Consider the following 14,119-nt stretch of genomic DNA (forward strand, 5'->3'; position numbering starts at 1 on the left):
CCCATCTGGTGGCTTCCAGCAAGTAGCAATAAAGCAGTAAAAACCTACAGCACTTTGACTTTTTACAGTGCTGACTGACAAAAATATGTGCCGAAACATGAGCTAGTTGACAGATTGAACGGTTCATATAAATGATGCATAACCAGAGGCTAAGCTTTGCATTCACACGAACATACAGACGTCCCAGAAGCTCAAGATATACTGACAGATGGAGAGGGCAAAACTCAGAGTTCCTGTGAAGTGTTTATTACAAACAACACAGATGACCATCCGTGTGCTCAGCATATGCACGGCTATACTTTTCATACTGTATATAGTGTATACTGAAGACATATTCCCTCAGTTATATCAACAGTTTTTTCTGCCAGCAAGTGTGTATGGCTCCTTATGTGTTCTGTGGAAGTTTGCCAAAGTGAACATTGGTTCTGTAGTAGACATGATGTGCTCTGACCATGTCGTAGAATCAGTGTTGAGATAAGTAAATCTGTTTGTGTAGGAGTAGCTTCGGTTGTCCAGGTTAGAGATAGATACAGGGAAGTACTAAATCACTGTTTTCTGGACTTCCTGAAACTAGAATCTTTCATCTCCTAATTAAGTGTATGCAACAAAGACAGAGAAAAAATTGGACCTCAAGTGTGGCCTTCCAATATGGCTGGGACTAACTTAAATCATTGTACGTGATCTGGCGACATGTGCTTCATGGAGACCTAAAATAAAAGATAATTATCCAGCGACCACATTGCCTGCAATGCAACTTTACCACAGTTGGTTTGGTCATAGTTTTGGGAAGTCTCACAGTCAAGCAGAAATGAGAATTAGGCTACAGAGATCTGGAAACCTTGCTTTTTTGTCCACCTCCACCCGACCAAACTTGTAGTATTTCATCCCAACTGCTAAATTGCAAAATTGCATCAACCAAGGCCGTTTTCTAGACCTTGTGCAGCTCTCTGCAAAAGACTTTACACTACTTTCTTCAAATAAGGTAAGCGGTAGTTCTCCCCAAGACCTCTAAACAGACTTTGACATGTAAAATCAGTGGATTTGTCCTTTAATTATACTCCTCACAGTCACTGTATTTCCTGGGGATGTCATTGGGGTGGTGACTGGGGAAACAATCATGGGTGATGCTTATGGTGTCTGCCAAAACTAGCGCAAGTAACAAAGTACCATAATATCACTTGCATTGACTAAGCAGAAATAATCATTTTACTGGTATTCATAGGATAAAGTCGCTAAACTGGAGCTCCAGGAATAATGATACACCATACCAATCACTCTAAGAAAGAGGTTAAGATGATATGATAACGATTAAGTAATAGGATGTGCCAAAAGTTTCACTGATAATTTATGCAACATACCATGGGGGCCTCGCGTCATTACTCAAAAGGAGACAACTGTCTACCAATAGTCATGTTTGCATTCATTCCTTCATAGAGAGCAGTGGTCGCTGTGGGCGGGTTTGCACTGGAAATGGATTTGCTAGATTTTTAGATTGAAAGGGAGAGGACAACTGAGTCTTTCATGAACTTCCTCAATGTTGTCACCATGGTCAGCTACTTTATCTCTACTGGCATTGGAATGTTACCAAAGAAAACACAAGCAGCCCAATCAGACTTCCTAAAGTCCCCATAGATACTCCTGTATCTGTCATGGCCCTGATGTGTAATTATATTTTCAAGGAAGTGCACTTCAGTTACGCTGCAGCCCACTGTGGCGTATTGCTCAGTAGCTATGCCATAACCCCCTTAACACAAAACCATAAATCGAGCAGTATTACTTTAGTTGTGATAGTGGGATCCTCAGACAGACATTGTATGGAAGCATAAAAGCCATTTTAAAGAGGCATTACGAGCTCCTAATAGTGCACATTGGATTGTATTGGGACACCTTTAGAGAGAGTTCTCCCACAGGTTGTTATCTTGGGTAGATGAACAGATTATTAGTCATCGATCACTCCCTTTCCTAAAAAACAAAAACAAATGTCATCTCAACTTACTAACCCATAAAACTAAAAAAACTCATCCAGGCCCACGTGGAAGGAATCTGTCCTCTCTAAACACTGCGTGGTGATTGGGTGAGCCCAGGGTCCGCCTTCTCCAGACCCCCAGGACTATATAAAGCTCCAGCAGAGCCTCTCAGGGGTTAGAGGAATGTGATTGTCAAACAAAAAACCCCTGGACCCCGAGCAACGACACGCCTGACACACGCTTACATGCAGTCAAATTTCCACACGCACCAAGAGAACCTGCGTACATGCCGGCACCCATGTTTCACACTATGGTTGATTTCTCTGAGAAGTACCTTGAAAGGTAAGAGCAAGGCAGCGGTTGTGCGCATGCCTGTGTGTGTTTCTTTGGGTTCATCCGCACTTTGGTTTACATTATCAAGATTTAGAAACATCAGTAGGGAGGGTGAGGAAGGAGTGGATGGGGGCTGCTTTGCCTCCCACAGGAATCGTTGCTCTCGAGCTGGCAGGAAGCTATCTGACCTCTACGTGGATCTCATCTGACAGTCGCAGTGAGGGAGAAGAAAAACCCCCGTGAGGGTGAAGTGCTCTAAACTATTTTGGAGGAAGCTGCTTTAACTTCTAACTTGAGGCTGCCCCTTTTGTCTTATTATACACAGCCTGGATTTCAGGAATAGGATCACTCATGTGGTCTTTGTGGCTAGGAAGGTGAGTTTGCTCAGAAATAGAGCTCCTTTTTTTGGACTTGATTGAGGTAGACGGTGAATGAGATGGTGTTATATTTATGGACAAGATTCAGGACAATTCCCTTTTTCGTTGTTCTTCGAGGAATATTTGACAATGACTGTCTTTTTTTGTTGTGTTTAGCCTTTCTCTTTCTTGTGTGTGTTTTATGTGTTTTGGACACATCCCGTTTCAGGGCTGTTCTGTCTGTGATGAAAGTGCAAGAACAAACTCTCACAATTTGTTTCCACATCTTTCTAAGGAAGCCACAACCGCATTAATGTTATGTTCCAGACGTGCTGACACAACCCTTGACCCGTTGCTCTCACACAGTTAACAGATGCACAAACAGACTCACAAGCCTGCACAGCCTTATTTGTGTGTCGTGCCCTGTACTCACTTCACAGGCACACAGCCTTCTGTAAATACAAGGCGACAGAGGGAATGAAAACATGAGTGAACGTGGCTCACCTTGGACTGCTGTTTTCAAAGTTACTTCGCTTTTCTCCTCTGAACTGAATGCTCTTTGTTCAGATCTCACAGGTCAGGCTTTGCAAAGGGTCGATTAAACCTAACCACAGCATGCTAGACTTGACCAAAAGTTGGTATATGGAGAGACTGTGTACGGTCAATGTGCAAAAATGTGATGATGTGAACTCCTGGATATGCTTTGAAGTAATCTTCTTTAGTGTTCAAAGTAAAATTTTTTGTTGTTATCATTCCGTATTCATGTGATGTTTATTCATCAAATGCCAGATCACTTAAATTAGAACAAGGCACTTTTCACATAGTTAGTTTAGATTGTAGTCCTATTCTTTAGTTTATAGAGACCAAACATTCTAGCAGCAGAACTAAATGTATTTACCACTGTGTTTTTTTCAGTGCATTTTTCGCAATATTTATGCTACGATACAAAAGCTAGCAGCTTGACAAGGTGCCTAGCATCTATTCTGGGCTGAGCACAGCAAGTTCGGCATTCCCAAAGGATCCGCCAATTCTGCACCTACCATTCATTGTCTAAGTAAGGCTTAGCTGTGCAACCCATTCTGGTAGCATGGCATTGCTTTTTGGAAAGACGGGGCATCGTGTTGCCCACTACTCATTTGCATGATGTTGAAATCTGGCAACTTTATGCAACTTATGAGGGCTGTCAGGTATAACGTGCCTCAGCAGGAAGTCTCCAAATGAGCCGCCATGTTCAACCGGTATGAAATCCAGGAATGAGGAGCCCACGAGTGGCGTTCGTCCAATCAGGTGCTGCAAGTATGTGTTTGCGTGGTTGTCGGAGGGTGCAGCCTCTTTTCGGTCAAGCATCTTATGCTTGGAAGCGAAGCATGCATTGACGTGAAACGACAACCCTGTGGACACGTACCCATAGAGAGTTGAAGTTTCTGTATCATATCCATATCATATACCCACAGACCAGTGGGTCCCTCCTTCCTTCTTCTTGTGCTTCAGCTCTTCCTTCACCCTTCTCTGGCCCTTGTGCCAACATTTTTTAATTCAGCATTTGTTAATCACAATCCACGAAATGAGGTGCCTGCAACACATCAATTAACTGTTATGATTAATTGATATTCCGTATCAGGAGAAACCAAAAAGTCTCAGTGCTCACAGTTGGACTCTCTGATGATGTAATAGAAAACAGTTCACGCTGATTAATTCTGAAATAGCAGTGGCTATTTGGAAAAGTCCAACAGTGGACTGGCAGTACCGGCGGGGTAACCTCGTCACTCAGCTACTCAGTCACGGACGACTGCATTTGTTGTTTTGAGCGTACCATTGGGGTCCGGCCAAAAAAGTGCAATGAAGTGGGGCGGTGGATTTGCTTGTGTGATACGTTGTGATCTGCAGTACGTCTGTCTGCAGCTCTCCCCCATGTGCTCCCAGAGCCTTTCCCTGGGAGTGCGGCCTACTTATCAGAGCACCAGGAATAGCCAGCGGGGTGCTATTAGTACGTCTAATGTGAGCCAAGCATAGAGGGAATAAAAAGTACGGAAACCTGCGGATAATTGCAGAGCTAAAGACCTCTCGCTCTTTCACTCAAGCACATAAAGCTCTCTCTCTCTCTCTCTCTCTCCCTCGCTCTCTCGCGCACACACACACTCAGGTGTGAGTACACATGATGCCAGTTGTTAATGCCAGCATAGACATGCTGTATTTAGTGCGCTCGAAGGGGCAGTGGAGCATACATTTCTGGGTGGCAGCATGTCGGATCAAAGATCATCCTAATTTGATAATCCCCTGCAGAGCATGTGTCAGTCTTTTTAGCAGATTAGGTTAAGTGTTGGGAACATGGGATGTAATAAATCCGAGGGAGTGCGATCGCTAATTGTTTTATTGCCGGGGAGCCATTAGCAGGCTCAGCTGGAGAGATACAGTAAAGTATCATCTTTTAAATACAGAGGTTGGCAACATGAGAGAAGTGTCAGTGCGAAAATGCAAAAAGCACCAAATTTCAATTATAAGTGCAGGTTTGTTATTAAGTGACATGACTCTAAAAATATGTGTACCCATGTTTTCCATGTCAAAGATTGCTGGCCTTGTGGCAGGATGAGTGCCTCATCTCTGCGGATGCATGTAAGTCTTAGTTAAGGCTTTAGACTTTCACCTAAGGAGGTTTTTTTACTCTGTATGCTGTGTGGTGTTCAGGTGATTATTTATTCTCAGGTAGCTGAGTTTGCAAACCTCTGGTGTTATAACGATGCAAATCTCCACGTCTGGAGGGCACAGACATGTCTGCATTCCTCCGCGTGACACTCTGTTTGAAGGATGAAGAATGTGTCTGCCCTCAACGAGGGAGTTGTTGACTCCCATTGAGCTGATTATCACACAGGCAGCTGCATTTACGGCCGCGTCGGTGAAGTCGCCACGCAGGAAGAAGCTGTGTAAAAAATCTCACAGCTCCTGCAGGAAAAAAAAAAACAAAGTGTGACAGCAGTGAGCGTTTAGCGGTTCAAACGAGGCGGCTACATGACATGCAATATGTGTCAATTATTTTTCAGAGAGTCTGTGCTGTGTTTGAGTTTCTAAAGAAGAAAAAGTGAAAGATAAATCGTGGGACGATGTGAGCTCAAGTTGATGTGAGTGTCGACACCAACTTTTCTCTGCAGAAGAATGTCTCACAGGCAATCTGGGCTGTGAGAGGGCTGAAAACACTGACATTTGCAATATCCATTGACACCCACATGGTGGCAGGATAGAAACACACATGTGCCTTTTAGTGGCTGTTGTTATGACATCATTGTCGTGTCGTTCACATGCAGCCTCAGCCTGTATAAAAACCCAGACTTGAATAATAAAGTCTTCTTTTGTCAGGCCAACGAAATATTTTCCAGCCCTTGTAAAAGACAAATCACTTCTCTCCCTCGCAAGACAGGGGCTCTTTTTTTCTGCTAACACATGCACAGCTCAAGACCTAATTGCCTTGAGCTCAACCTAAAAATAGAGCAATCTAATGAATCCTGCTCTGATGTTATGAGTTTATTTAACAGCGAGAGAGCGTTTTATTTGGGTAAAAATTCCCTCCGGGCTGTGAGCCGGAGCGCCCTGTTGTTTCAGAGAAAGAGAGGCCTGAATTGTGTTCGGTAGTTCAGCATCTGGTCTAGGCCTGCTTCATACGGCGCAATGGCGTTATTTCGATCAATGGATGAGTCATCTCTCCAGCAGCCGTGCTGCATGGACCTTTAGGTAATTCTCAGAGTTTCAAGTGAGTTTTCTGGTTCTTCCTAAGAGTCTTTCAATCTCTTTCATCTTTCATCTATTTTTTTCCTCGTATCGATTTTCCACTTCTCTCCCCTACCTTACCCGAGAGAAGAACAATGCTTTTCGAAAAGCTTTTACCAAATGCCAAACCAATGCACGCCTTTGCTTCCCTAACATATCGATAGGTCATTTGAAACCACTCGTTTTGCAAGTCCTTCTCTCCTGAACGTCACAGACTCTTTCCAAAAAGAAAAGGCCCCTTGTGGCTCTCTAAAGCAAATCTGCAGGGGCTGAACCTCCCGAAACCCAAACACGGGCCAAATCAGTACAGCCACAAAGTCACACTCATCCGGATTTTTAAAGGAGCTATTCAGCTGCTGCTTTCCAACAGCTCATGCACTCGTGTTGTATCATGCGTACGGGCTTGTTTTCTACCTTTCCTTCCAGTGCGGCAGTTGGAAAAAGTCACATCAGACGGCTGACTGTGTTCTCTGTCCAGTTCGGGCACGTATTTATACGCGTGCATAAATCATCCCACTTCCCTTCACACACACATGCACCGGATGGTGGAGACGGGGAGTTTTCCAACACCTGTGACTGGCATGAAAGCCCCAGTGAAGTGGGCATGAGTTGGCACAGGTGTGAGGGAAGGGGTGGGCTTCTTTGAAAAGCTTGCGTGGGCGTCCTTTCATCCCCAGCCGAGTGCATTCAAGTCCCAGCCCACCCTGTGTGTGCATATCTGAATGATAAGTGTCTCTAACTGGAAGCCCTGTTTCTTAATTTGGGGTGTACATGCTCTCCTGGGGGCCGTGGGTTGGCAGCGGGACAGCTTGCAGTGATTAGGGCCGGCGAGCGCGCACACTTCCGTGCTGCATTATTAGCAGGCCAGCCAATCCACAGTGGAAATCAAAAGCAGGGACTCAGGAAATGGGTGTTGAGTGAGGTCACATCCCAATGAGGCAGCACGTGCTCCAGGTCGGGAAAAGCCAGGACACGTACCATGGGATTATGGGAATGCGCAGGATTCTGAAGCATCCCGCGGGGGGGCCGTGTGGTTGGTGTGAGATTTAAGGTGGCGCATGTGCAGCGCTGTGTGTGTGTGTGTGTGTGTGTGAAGGTGAAACACCGGAGGTGGGCGGTCAGGGGGACTTTGGATGCTGCTGATGGAGGGAAGCTGCAGAAGCAGGGTGAGGAGGTCACTGTGCCCTGTTGCCTCGGCCCTGGGTCAGCTCCCTCTCAGCAGCCCCTCTGGGCACGCTGAGAATGGCGTGATGAAACAGAGGAGTGAGGTTTGAGTCTCTCTCCTCCTTCTCTGTCACATTCGCTCAGTCCCTGCCGAGGAACCTGCCAGGGACGCATCCATAGGAAAGACTGTCAGAGATAATAGATTGACAGGAGAGACGCTGAGGAGAAAGCGAAGGAGAGGGAGCTTGATATTCGCCTTTTTGGAAAGATTCTGTATCTTCATACCAACGCACCTGGCTGAAGACTAAAATGTACATCTATTTTCATATTTTCTGGCTTTTGTGGGTTTTCATGTGGATTGGATTTACAGTGCTGAAGAACTTAATTGGTGACCGCCGTGCCTTGGATTGTTTTAATTGTGGACTTTTGGACTTGGACTCAACACACTTTCTTCCCGTGTCTCTTTTTTTCCCCCTTCATCCTTCCTTTCATTTTTCTCCTTTCACCTCCTTCTGTATCCACAAATCTTTTTCTTCTCTCTCCCTCATCTATCTTTTCTTTCACTCAGGGCCAAAGACATGAAGAACCGGCTGGCTTTCCTGCGGAGGAGGAATGAATCCCCAGGAAGCAACCCAGCCAGCAAGTTAGACAAATCCATGAAGTCAGTCAAGTAAGTGGCCACTTCCTGACGGCGTGTTGCATGTGGGTGTGTGTGTGTGAGGCCGTTTTCCGGGTCTCGCCGCGACTGGCGATGACCTGGCCTTGGAAGACAGACATGTGGGCAGTGGCAAGTGAAGGGAGTGTTTATGGGATGCGTGGCTGCAATAAAAAGGACAGATGGAAACAAGTGAAGTGTCTGGATGCAAGCTTTTAAGTTATTTAATGAATTCATACCAATATCAGAGATTAACGTGCTTTTTTAGTTTGATGTCGTTTCCACGATTCTGTTCCTGCTCTTTGGCGATTTGCAATAGACTTCACAGGATGCTAAGAAAAAGTTAAAGGGTGTATGATGAGCATTCATTCTATATTTAATTTTTACATCTTAATATCTGTTTGGCCCCAAACTACCACAATAAATGTCCTTATATAGAAATATTGATATGATAGATTACTGTTTAAGCATTTGACTTAAAGGAGCACTATGTAGTTTAGTTGGATTTCAATATTTACAATATTAATGCTGCAATAACATAAACTCTGTATTTCTTTTTTCACAACTGAATAAACAAGCTGTTCTCAGAGGGAAAATAAGGTCCCCAGAACACCGTTTGAAGTTAGAGAGGTGGCAGGGTCCGCCACATGTAAACAAAGTAAAACAGTGTGATGCTGTGTTGTCCTTTAAGGTCAGTTTGTCTACTCAGTTTACTCAGTCGTGAGGTTGTTTATTCAGTTTGTTGAGGCACAAAAGAATCAGTCGATGAAGATCTTTCTATCCCGATTAAGATTTCTTCCGTAAAACTACATACTGCACCTTTAAGAAGCTAAGCAGCCTCTTCAACACATACATGCAACATCTGTTGGTACGTGTTCTAAAAGACGCGACAGCAGGAGAAGTGAGATGAGGCTTCAGCTGAGGATGGCAGCAAGCGTGAGATAAGCGCTGTGAAGAGCCACGCTTTCACAGCGGAGCACAGAGAGGATGAGAGGCAGCAGGGGGCAGACAGACACTGGTGGCGGGAGGAGGTCTCTAAACCCGACAGCACATCCCCCATTGGCCGGCCGCAGCCCCTCCCCTCCCGCCTTCAAGCTCGCATTCAGTGGGATTATAAAAGCCTTCCCCCCACCAGGCTGAGGCAGATAGACTCTCAGTGTTTGTAGGCATTCATGAGGCAGAGCTGCATGTGTGGCGGAAGACGAGCAGACACAGACTAGCGTGGAAGAGGGAAGCAAAGGAGGGAGAAGGAATTTACCCACTTCCACATTTTATTTTTCCACTCATCCATCCGGCAAATCTTAGACAAAGAAGTCCTGCGGATGGGTCACACAATGAGAAACCTGGCAGAGATGGGCTTGTTAAAGAATCGCTCTGCTTTCATCTGCAGGCCTACCCCGGAGGAGGCGCTGAAGTGGGGGGACTCACTTGACAAACTGCTGGCACACAAATGTAAGTTTACTTTTTGAATCATTTCACTCATCGTTTTAACTTAGATCTTCATGGGAAACATCTGTTCCTGTGTTTGGATGTGTTGTTTTATTTTTTTTTAAGATATGATTGAGTGCAAATGTGTGTGGTGAATAAAGACATGCAGTTCTGGCATGAGGTGGTGGAACGTTGTTATTTGGACCAACATATGGATTGCACAAGCACACTGCTGCAGTGCATTGCAGCAAGTTTCCCCCTAATCCCCCCCCCCCCCCACGGACATGCCTCACACAGGGAGAAAGAAAAGAGAGAGGCGACCTGCCAGTGTGTTGCTATTTTGGTCCCCCCACAATTCATCTTTCACAGCACGCTGACACAACGCCAGCACCACATCTGTTTCTCATTCAGCTTTGTTCTCCCCTCTTCTAATTTCCTCTCCTTCACCTCTTACTTCACTCCCGCTCTTACCAGAGTGAGGTAAGAGATGACCGCCCGCGTTGGCTCCGCTTATCAGCGCGGGTGATTCATGGGAACGGAAAAGGTGCAAACGGGAGTTGTGGGTGGACGACGCTTCCTGCTATTCTTTCTTCTGGATGCCTTCTTCCTCAAATCATTAACCGCTAGCGAAACTCCACAAAAAAAAAAAAAAAAAAAAAAAAAAAGCCCTAAAGTGCCAGATTTAGTCCTCACACCAAAACAGTCATGTCTTTGTTCATTCACGGCGTGTTAATAGGGGGAACGCATGAAGCCAGGCTGAACACTGGGGAAGGATTGGGTCACCGGGTTGATGTCACTTAACAGACGTGAATCTGCGCCGCAGCGTTTTGCGGGCGCTTTTTTATTTCTCACTTTATGCCAAGCACATGACTCAAAAAGGCCGTCAGAGGAGCTATTTTAGGCGCCGAAACTCCGATGAGCACTTCAGCTGTGAGGTTGCCATGGCACTCAAGTCAACTCTCCTCTTGTTTATCCTCCTCCTCCTCCTCCCTCCTCCTCTCTCCTCCCGCTCTCCCCCTCAGATGGTCTGGCAGCCTTCAGAGCTTTCCTGCGCACAGAGTTCAGCGAGGAGAATCTGGAATTCTGGCTAGCATGCGAGGAATACAAGAAGATCAAGTCGCAGTCCAAGATGGCCTCAAAAGCCAAGAAAATCTTTGCGGAATACATCGCCATCCAGTCGTGTAAAGAGGTGAGTGAAGAGTGTGCACATTTCATGGACACTGGGGGAATATGGCATCAAAAAATTTGCTTTCCCATCCCTCCTTGCACTTTGCTGACTTGTTTTCTATCTGTTCCCCTCCGCAGGTTAATCTGGATTCGTACACCAGAGATCACACTAAGGACAACCTGCAGAATGTGACGCGCTCCTGCTTCGACCTAGCGCAGCGGCGGATATACGGGCTGATGGAGAAGGACTCATACCCACGCTTCCTGCGCTCAGAACTCTACTCGGACTTAATCAACCAAAAAAAGCCCAGCTCCACTCCGACTTCATCGTCATCATAAAGAGACCAGAAAACGGATACGAGGACGAAGAGGAAGACAATGACGAGAGAATAGCAAAACAAAAGGGGGGCAGACTTGAAGTAGCGTGGGTGGGCGGGACGTGAGGTTCTCTGTTTGCCTTTTTATTTTGTGTGTGTGTGTGTGTGTGTCTGTCATCCTGTCCACTATGATTTTGTTGTTGTTGTTGTTGTTGTTGTTTATGGTGTGAGAGGACGCGGCAAAGCTATTGGCACTGCAAAGGAATGTAGTTTACACAGTTACCAGGTGGACGGATGGATGAATGGACCGATGAGTGGATGGATGGATGTTACTAAAAATGCAGAAGCCCGCGAGCGAGGGGCCGGGAGCAGCAGCTGGACGCTTGTCTGATCACTGTCTCTTTGGGTTTTGATTTTGGTGTCAGTCTTTTTTTTTTAAGTTTCTTGTCCAGTCGTACTGGAGAAAAGGAGGGGTTGCTCAGAAAATCCTGCAGACATGAAGACAGTCCGGTACTGTTTTGTCACTTTTTTTTTTTTCCCCCTTTCAAAACGTTTAAAGTCCCCTCCTTTCCTCCACCTCGTTCTCTGTGAAGCCACTTCAAAAGCTGTCGGTACGACGCAAAGTCCTTCTTCTTTTTGTTTTTTTCTTTTCTGACTGTATCGCGGAGGGAGGGAAGAAAAAAAAAACAAGATGATGTCCGAACGAAAGCGAGCACTCCTGGCTCAGTTTCGCACGCATCTCCGTCAAACACCTACACCACCCCCCCTTCTCGAAGCTTCTTTCAAACAGCTTTCACCTTTATTCAGCTCATCACAAGACTGTGGAAAGATACTGTGAGCGCTCGACAGGGACAAAAGATGGAGACGGCAGTTGGGGCAAAGAACACACATGTATAAATGACGGACGCACCGGGGCTGTGATGAAATGCAGAGATGTGTCAGTCTAAGAGTCACATTCGAAGCCAGTTATGGAAAAAAAAGACGACTTGCTTCCTGTCTCCAAAGACTGTTTACAACGAGGAGCGAAAAAAAACTCAAGAAGAACCAGAAGAAAAGAAAAATAAAATATTCCGCGCAGCCAAAAGGACATTTCCTTCAACATTGTAGCTCATTTCTGGACTAACCGAGGAAGCATTCTCAGGACATTGCTATGACAGTTTTCCGGCTTGGTTTATCTTCTGTTTTTTTTTGTTTTTTTTTCTACACACTCAAATGTTTTTTGTTTGTTTTTTTAAATATGCTTTAGGGTTCCAACCTGCACTCCCTAGTTCTTCCGAGCAATACAGCGAGAGGTTGCTCAATGTCATAGTCAGAGGAAGAAGAAGAAAAAGAAAAAAGAGACAAAAGTTTCATGTTGTACAAAAAGTTTGCCTATTTATTTAGATTAACTCGCTGGACGCTTCTACAGACACCCTCACCTCCTTTCAAAGCACTCAGCTAAAAGCTCTCACTTTCCTCTTTTAACCACCAAACAGGTCCAATGCTGTCCTGAAACTTTAAGTGCAATATTTCTTTTTTCTTTTTTTTTTTTTTATTTTCTTATTTTATTTTATCATTATTATGTTCATTTATTTGGATAATTTTTGAATTTTTATGGGGGGAAAAAGACGAACGGCTTGAGCTCTGTATTAACTTTATTTGTTAAGAGAAGACAAAAAAAACACAAAAATCGTAGAGCTATAAGGTTGACTTACAACGCAAAACTTTCAAGAAACATAAGTAGTTTAACGAATTTTAAGCAAGTGATTCTAACTGTGTGTTTAAACCCCCGGCAGCAGGCAGCCGGGGCGCGTTATGGTTGTAAATATAATTCTTTAAGAAAACTATGTGATAACACATTAAAAACAAACAAAAAACAAAAAGCCAATAGGTCTCTGCTGGTGAAGAACGTGGGACCCAGCTGTATCTATGTAAATATGAGAGACTCAAAAACTATAAGATGACATGTATTGTTAAAAAAAAAAAAAATAGGTGAGCGAGAGCAGGTACAATCTGCTCTCTTCCCTGGTCATACACTGCTTGTAAGGAGTTTTTCTGAAATGCATTTTATCATTTTCACTGTTTACAATTCAAAAATGCATCTCCTATGATAGCAAGTGAAAACAGTAGAGTACATTTGGTGTCATTGCTAATGATAAATAAACCAACCAACTGATGAAGTAACATGTGTTGTCTCCTGATTTCTGCCTCTTGCGTCCTGGTCACATTTTAAGACCGATGAGCATTCAAGTCATCCGTGAGCTACCGTGGACCGATTAAAAGCACGAAGACAGTAGTGTAAAGTTGCCTTTAAGGAACAGTTTGACTATTTTGATAAGAGCACTGATTTCACCTACTTGATACCACTCTTGTGTGTGCATCCAATGTGAACCTACAGCCTGTAGCCACTTAGCTTAACTTAGCTTTAAGACTTGAAACAGCATGCCTATGTGTCCAAAGTTGCCTTCCAGAATCTCCTAAAGCCAACTCATTAACACATTATTCAACATACACTGATTGTTTCATTCATACAAGAACTGTAAGGCTGTTAATGCACAACAAGTTGTGATTTTATGGGTGTTTTAACGTGACGGCGACTCCCATAAAACCACAACTTGACCCTTTTACGCTTTAGTTTTTATCTGGATAAATCATGCACAACGCGTTGGTTAGTGAGCTTTGGAGTCGCTGTTCGGCTAATCGCGTTAGCTTCATATTTATTGCAAAGATGCAAGCGTAGAATTGAAATTTACACTTCATTCTCAACAAGAAAGCAAATAAGTGAATTTCCCAAAATGGCACATTTTTCCTTTAATTACCTGAAAAAACAAGATCCCATCTTGGGAATTCTGGTTCTGTACAAAGTAACTCATAACTTTCATAGTTTTAGCGTTTATCGCTTCCTGTTGGTAATAAAGCTATTATAGTCAGAATGTAACAAAAGAAGGCAGACAGACATTTAGCTTTTTAACAAATATCACAGATTACAGGTTC

At 44.4% G+C, this 14,119-nt stretch overlaps 1 protein-coding gene across 12 annotated transcripts in view; it reads left to right on the forward strand.

Annotated features, from left to right (window-relative positions):
* rgs3a (regulator of G protein signaling 3a) overlaps positions 1-13,309 on the forward strand; it is a 156,679-nt gene extending 143,370 nt beyond the window's left edge. For 10 of the 12 annotated variants that reach the window (XM_030436370.1, XM_030436372.1, XM_030436371.1 and 7 more), the window contains 4 exons: positions 8,148-8,249; positions 9,625-9,686; positions 10,685-10,851; positions 10,968-13,309. In XM_030436370.1, the coding sequence (XP_030292230.1) occupies positions 8,148-8,249; positions 9,625-9,686; positions 10,685-10,851; positions 10,968-11,168 (532 nt within the window). In that variant the 3' untranslated portion in view covers positions 11,169-13,309. Of the gene's footprint in view, positions 1-2,161; positions 2,310-7,592; positions 7,891-8,147; positions 8,250-9,624; positions 9,687-10,684; positions 10,852-10,967 lie in introns of those variants that run through there. The other 2 variants (XM_030436380.1, XM_030436381.1) reach the window with 2 other exon arrangements.
* Positions 13,310-14,119: the final 810 nt, after the last annotated feature.

Source organism: Sparus aurata, chromosome 12 (genome assembly GCF_900880675.1).
Source record: "Sparus aurata chromosome 12, fSpaAur1.1, whole genome shotgun sequence".
NCBI classification, from domain to species: Eukaryota; Metazoa; Chordata; class Actinopteri; order Spariformes; family Sparidae; genus Sparus; species Sparus aurata.